Source organism: Endocarpon pusillum, assembly GCF_000464535.1.
Source record: "Endocarpon pusillum Z07020 unplaced genomic scaffold scaffold1300, whole genome shotgun sequence".
In the NCBI taxonomy this organism is placed as follows: Eukaryota; Fungi; Ascomycota; class Eurotiomycetes; order Verrucariales; family Verrucariaceae; genus Endocarpon; species Endocarpon pusillum.
The window spans coordinates 222,713-229,969 of record NW_006913659.1 but is presented as its reverse complement, the minus strand read 5'-3'; the positions used below and the strand labels follow the sequence as shown (position 1 = coordinate 229,969).

The following is a 7,257-nucleotide window of genomic DNA, read 5'->3' as shown; positions in this document are numbered from 1 at the left end:
CAAGCTTGTGTCCCCGTCGTCTTAACAGATGCCCCCGTACAATGCGCCCGTAGCCACGCTTTAACGAGTTTGTACAAGCTCATTCCGAGTAAACTAGTATCCTTAACTGCCTGTGATTCTGTATAGTCGTTTGTGTAAGACGATTCGCCTGTGATTCCTAAGAGTAGCCTGTGGCTTCCAGTCTTAACGAGGCCTATAGGTCTTAACAAGTTCGTTTGTACCGAAGACTATAGGCCTTAACAAGGGTTGATAAACGCTTGTTTATTCGTCTGTATCGAAGGATTTCCCTCTCCTCGCCAGTGAGTCGCCGTATCTACACGCGCGACGCGTGATCTCAGGAGGGGACAAGCACAGGGGTGTCCTGTCTCTCAAATAGAACGATATCACATCCACTGATGGTAGAGTCAGTTTCGGGTCTGAGTACGAGTCAGATACTTAAGAGTCGGATGGTTTTCGTAAGCCAATTCCCCTGGTTCGATGCGCGCAGGCGACTCGCGTACGCAGCGCACGCGTTCACCCACACCGCCATCTGGATTTCGTTTGGTTTCATCGCCGCAGCGACTACTCACACCGGATACCGCGAGAAGGTAGAAATCCATATCCCAGCTGTCTGAATGACTGACAGCTGCTCAGTGCAAGCTCACCGAGGGCATTTATTTAGCTATAGGACTAAAAAGATTAAGTTATAATAAATTATATATTCACAATAAATCTTTATTTGAATTGACCTTAATAACACAAATCAAACGAAACGAGAGGATGTGAAAAGAAGCGTAAAGAGACACAGAAGATCTAAGGCATTTAGGGGATATACAAGCAAAGGAGTCAAGACTTTGTGTAATAGTCTTGAGCCTTAATTCGGATTTGCGGCCTGGATTTCGAGCGAACGATGAGCTACAAGTCCTTACGAAGAGTCACCCTATATAATAAGCTCTATGGACTAGTGACTCAGAGCCCTTTGCTTACATACGGCCAGGATGGCCAGAGACTCTGAGAACTTCTTGCAGAAGTTTATATTCTATCGCGGCACTCGAGATATACGGACAAGCACTGAGAACTATAGAGGGTTGCGAGGAGCTGCGATTGTGAGCGCGGAAGTACAACGCGTTATAGGGCTGGACACATGTACCGATCAGTACCTCTGATATTCTAGTAAGGACTAGACAAGAGCCATATTGAGTTGACTACTGTACCACTCATATCGCAACGTACGGAAGCTGCTCGGTTCGCAACGACTCGCAACACTCTGTTAGCAGGATACGACTACTCGGTACACAGGATAAAAACCCTCATAGTGCAACACAGAGGGAGACGAGGTTTTCTTCCCCAGAGGGTTTCCTCATCTCAAGCTTTATATAGATTCCCTCATGAGCTCTATAGCTCGATAGGTGTAAGATTCAATCAATCAATCAATCATATTAATATGGTGGTCATTTGACAGAATGACTGTCATTTATACTCACGGCACTTAGCTCATATCTTTAGCTAGCCCTTCTCCTGGTAAGTAGTAGTCTAGGCCCCCCTAATATTTGCCAAGGCTTGGAGACCCCTTTTTCATGCATACCCTGGACTCCAGCTCCAACCAACGTCACCTCGACTGAGGAAGCTCACAAGACTATGAGCGAAATGATATAATTCTCTTGCTGGAGAGTATGAAAACTCTCTGCGCTGTGAAGTGCTGTACTGTTAGACTGTATAGATTGCAAAGCAGTGCCATTTCTTCTTTCTCATTGCGAAGATTGGTTCGCGGTATTTCACCAGTGGCTGGAAATTGCCATAAGATGAATTGTTCAGCCGTGCTTCGAATTACGATTGGTCTTTGTTAGATGATCTGAGTATGCGCAGGCAGGTAGAAGTGGCGGAGTGGGCATCTGAACCGCTCTGTCTCCCTTCATATCCTTAGGAGACTGCCATAAAAGGACCAGAACGATACCAGACCATGCTGCACCAGTACAATACTTGGAATTCTCCTTCATTTTCGGAACAGTTTGTCACGGCCTGGATCAGATATACCAGACATAATACAGGATTCCGGGCCTTGAGGATGTTTTGACGTGGGGGGTATGGTGCCTTTTTATGGGCTCGAGGATATATCCCAGATCAAGCATAAGAAACAGAACAGATCATATCACCTGGGAGAGCTCACACCAACGACGAGCTACTGCACCTTTTCGTGGACGCCCAACAATTGACGGAAAGTTATGAAGGTGTACGCCATTTCTCAGATGTAAGTTAATTAGTTCGCACCTGACTTGTAACTCTGACTTAGACTCAGTCCGAAGGCAGACTAACAACTTCTTCAACACACTTTTACTTCAACATCTTACATCCCCAGAATTTTTTTTGGATAGATACACCTTCATTAGCTTCGTTAGCTTTATTCTTCTATCCTGGAAAGCTCTCAGGTCTTTACATCCTCACAACATGTCTTCCTCTTCACTAGAGGCCTTATCCAACGAAGTTCTTCTCATGATCATTCAGCAAGTTGACTTCTCGAAGGCCAGTTTCGTTGCTCTCACTGTGATCAGTCACCGCTTCCACGAATTGATCATTAGTCGAGGAGGCCGATTGCTATACGATATCGCTGCTGTCCAGTTTCCTCTAGCTTTGATCACGGAGCGTGATCCGCCGGCGTTCAGTATCAAGAGTTACATTAGCCTGTCCTTGCAGACGCTAGAGAAAATAGCCATAAGATCTCAGAGCTATGAGAACGTGCTACGCATCTTCCAGAGGATCGAGCAACGCATGGAGCAGGAAGCTCGACACTTCAGAAAGCACTTTGCATTGCCTAGCTGGGAAGAAAACGTCTTGTTGGGTCTTCACATATCCTACAGAATGCAAGAAATTTTAAGTGAGATAGACGTGCACGATCTACCGACTCTCAACTCTCATACCTCCAGAGGCATCTCACACTACGAGGCGTGGGTGCTCTCTTTGCCTCCAGCCCTGTGTCTTGCATTGCGCCATACTGCGTTCATTGGCCTGGACTCCATTCAAGCATGGGATTGGAAGCTTGGAAGCCGGCTACTCGGAGATACAATGTCTCAGAATTCACCCTTCATCCTGCCATGGATACTTGGGTTCGAGCAACACCCGGTTTACGCGCTTCTCCTTTGTGCTAGATCCGTCGAAATAGAGACATCACAAAGACAGAAAATAGGGATGCCGCCCACCAGTCTGGATTGGCAAGGCATTCACGACGATATTAGGCAGCTTCAAGACAAAATGTCTATTAGGCAGCACATATTTATTTACCTCACTGATCTTGTGACACGAAGGATTCGTCAGGACATTCTAGGGAACTGGAATCGCTTCGTAGAAGAAAATCCTCGGGTGATTGCAGGGCTTCGAAGTCAAGAAGTACGTAGCACGGAAGAGGTTCGAGCGCTCATTGAGGGCTTTCTAGTTGGGTTTGAAGGGTAGAAGAAGTGGTTGGGGAACGAACGAGGGGAGAGTTATGAGCTTTATGCCGAAAAATTTCACGATGGCAGTATGTGGAATCCATTGGCCAGAGAGTGGACCGATCGCTGAGGGACATGGGCTGGTTGGACATGATACTTTGGTGGTGCCCTGGTCGAACCTACGATTTCGTACGCTGCTTAGAGGTCGGTCGTGGCTGCACATCAACCAAGTCTGATCTCCAGCGAAGCACCAGTCACAGTCATCATTCACTGATTAACAGGTCATTTCATTAGTCTTGGATGTTAGAGAGTCCTCTGCAGGTAATAACAGACGTAGTAAGCGAGCCGATCTCGAATGAGTTATAAAACCTCATCCTCTCTTCTTCGTTCTGCCTACAACACTATTTCATCAACGTCAGCACAGAAATTGATACTCCTTTTCGCCCTGACTTGAAACTCGTGACCTCCTCTGAGCTTGCATCATCTCCCTCACGGCCGAATCAAAAATGTCATCTGTCATGTTCGATTCACTTCCGAATGAGATTGTTCTCGCCATCATCGTCAGAGTACATTTCTCTTATGAAAGCTTTCAGGCTCTTCTCCTCACTAATCGACGGATCAGCACTCTCATGAGCGATCGTGGTCGCAAATTGCTCGAGGAAATAGCTGGAGTCCAATTCCCCCTGGCTCTTTGGGCATCGAGTCAACCAACGATACCCTTTGACAAGAACGGACCCATCTATTGTTTGGGGAGACTAGACAACTTGTGTAGCAGAAGCCAGAAGGTTGATGAATTCGTCCACATTGTGGAGAAAATAAGGAGTGATATGCTGAAGGAGGGCGACCTGGGACCAGCGCTAGGTGCACGCGGCTGGAAGCAGAACCTTCGTGTTGCGCTCCACGTTATGTACTTTCCGTCAGTACCACTGGAAGACCACCGCGGCTACGGTCAAAGGTTGAAAGACAGGTCACATCACTACGCCATGGTACTCAACGACATACCAGTAGACTGCATACTTGCCGTGCGACATGGTACGCTGATGGCTGTGGAATTGTTCAAGTTTCTCGACAAATTAGTTGCCGCCAAACGCGCAGAAATGGGACTGCCAGCCACCACTACCCTTGCACATAATGAGATTCAACTACGCAGAGCAATAGAGTTCTCGTTTGACAAATTTCAACTCTCTTGCAGGATCACCTTTTATGCTCTTCACGGCTCCGGTTGGTCAGATCCAGACAAAGACATTGTGGATCCTTGGCCACTGCTAAAATTGACTATGGGAGAAGTGTTACTTGAGCCAGGGAGTCATAGCTGTGCATCATGTCGTCCTAACAGTCGTGTGTCTCTAACCATTCAGTCATGTTTGAATCGCCGTACTCAAGACGTTCTGGGAGATTGGAACAATTTTGTCGTTCAGGCACCCGAAGCAATCGCAGCTCTGCAAAGAGAAGGAGGAGAGCAGAACTTGAAGCCAGTGCGGGCTCTGGTGGAGCGCTTCTTAGAACAATGACGAAAGCAGATTGCATGCTATGGCTCAGAAAGAAAGTTAGAGCATTCGGAGCAGGGAGCTGCGATACTGTTAGGTTGTGGAAGGGTACTCACAGGTGCTCTAGTGGCAATACTCCGACTTTGATGACCCTCTGGCGGCTTACTCCCAGGTCTTTGGCATATGCTCAGAAACAAACTCCGGGCTCAATCAGCTTGAAGGAAGTTTGAGGTGGCGTATTAGATAACCCATTAGGCAGCGCACCTAATCTGGTGGTAACAGAACACTTTGCATCTTCTCAAGAATGCAACCAGATATACTGCATTCAGATATCGTAAATGACTTAGCAGCGACTGACCTGTGCTCAGTGGCAGGCCATGTGAGAGACTGGCAGGCTCATAACCAAATCTTCTCCAACAAACAGGCTGACACAGAAACGTAACTGGTAATGGCTGAAGGTCGTGACCCAGAATCTAGAAAGCGTATCCTACTCCTAATACAACAGCTCTCTTTCATCCCAGAAATAAAACCACCAGTAAGCGCACATTGTCACTGCCTTTAATTGAATCACTTCCCCTTGAGGTCTTTCTCAACATCTGTCTGTCAGAATCCCTGCGTACATGATACGTATCTGTTACGTATTAGCATGATGGTACAATGGTCCCCGCATGCAAAACGCACGAAACGCTCTTGTAACTGTTACGCCCTGTTATTTATGGCAGTGAGCATTGCTATACGAATTGAACGCCAAATGCTGTTTCTGAGCTGTTACAGTAATGCGCTTCCATAGCTATTAGTATGAGCAAATGCTCCTCTTGATAGGAGTAACTCAATCAAGTGAATTGGCACCTCCGTACGCTGTTTGCTACCATCCTCTAACACTGTCGAGCAAGATGGAGAAACGGCTCTGTTCTCTCTCAAAAAGCTGCGCAGGGCGCAGATATAAGTACATATTCGCTGTACGGCACTGCGTAATTAGCTGTGAAATTGCAGTGGAAATTGACCAATCAAAAGCAGGAGAAACGCAGGCGTTCCGCGTAGAAGATCCAACCAATGAGCACTCCTGACGGTTGATAATATCGTTAGCACAGATCCTGTGCTCAAAAAGGGATCTCGTGAATCTCTGATTGATGAGCTACTACTTTCATGCCTCAATCACAATCCAAATTTCAACGATTGTCAAACCGATTGCGGCATGCCGATTCCCGGATGGCCCAAAGGCAGCCAGCAATCCTTCTTTCTTGACAATGACCTACCCTAGACAGAAGAAGCCATATCTTGCATGACTTAGGATCTACAAAATCTGAGCGACGTGGTCATGTCAGTTTTGGCAAGACCGCGGTAATGGAAGATCCGGTGCAGGACAGCTCTGCCAGTCTCAGCGAAATACTTCAAGGTCATGGGCTGGCAGGAGAATCTGCTTCTCAGATTGTATAGTATCTCTTCTTTCGACACTCTCACAACACTCCATTACCTATTCCGACAAATAGCACAAGGCTACCCGCGATTTCCTGCTCTCATTGAGTCTTCACGATGTTCTCGCCATACAGCACACCTCTCACAGAATAGTGGATATTTTCCAGATTGTTGATGTCAATCTTCGATCTCACTCGCATGAAGAACTTATTACACCGCTACGGAACGCAGAGTCAGGATTACAAGCTCTTATGAAGTCGAAGGCATTCAGGCTTTTATATATAGCTTAGGTCGAATATTCTCTTGGCCTATGCCTGAACACGGGTTCGAATTTGAAGACGTGCCTACCGCTGTTTTAACCGCTGGTCTACGTCGTTCGCTAGTGGGCCTGGAGTTCGAGGGTGCAGCTCATGATGTCGATAATTGATCGCGAACGGGCAATGGTAAAGATGAGGTATCTGCATGGAAGAGATGCTGGACGATAAGATATATGAAGTACTAGAAGACTAAGAAGAATTCTTGTGGCAAGAATCTGATGCAGTGGACAATTTGAGGAGCATTGAAAGACCTGAAGACCTAGGCGAAATGCAAATGCTGGTGGAGAGCTTTGTTGAGCCTAGGTCATAGAACAAGGAAATGCTGCCATGTCTATGGTTGTGTTCGCTGATTTCTGATTCTTCGCAAATATAAAAGCACTATCATTCTTTAACCTCACAAGTCTTAAAACGATATTGTGTTCAGACACACGAACTACAAGAACATAAAAGATTTCCCGCAGAACACTTTCGAACGCTGCTCGAATAATGCTCAATATAAATCGCCTCTCCACCCCACAAATGGTACCTCATACCACTCAACTTCCAGACCAAGGTTGAAGCCCAAATTTCCATCCTCACGTCACCAACAGGATTCACCTCACTCTTCGTTGATAGACATCGCCAAACCTGCTCAAG

At 46.6% G+C, this 7,257-nt stretch overlaps 2 protein-coding genes across 2 annotated transcripts; both read left to right on the top strand.

Annotated features, from left to right (window-relative positions):
• Positions 1 to 2,424: 2,424 nt before the first annotated feature.
• EPUS_00729 (uncharacterized protein) lies at positions 2,425 to 3,423 on the top strand (the record flags this gene model as incomplete). The annotated part of the gene is made up of 1 exon (XM_007801509.1): positions 2,425 to 3,423. The coding sequence occupies one exon, from the start codon at positions 2,425 to 2,427 to the stop codon at positions 3,421 to 3,423; it is 999 nt and encodes a 332-aa protein (XP_007799700.1).
• A 484-nt stretch (positions 3,424 to 3,907) lies between these two features.
• EPUS_00728 (uncharacterized protein) lies at positions 3,908 to 4,912 on the top strand (the record flags this gene model as incomplete). Its single annotated transcript, XM_007801508.1, has 1 exon — positions 3,908 to 4,912. The coding sequence occupies one exon, from the start codon at positions 3,908 to 3,910 to the stop codon at positions 4,910 to 4,912; it is 1,005 nt and encodes a 334-aa protein (XP_007799699.1).
• Positions 4,913 to 7,257: the final 2,345 nt, after the last annotated feature.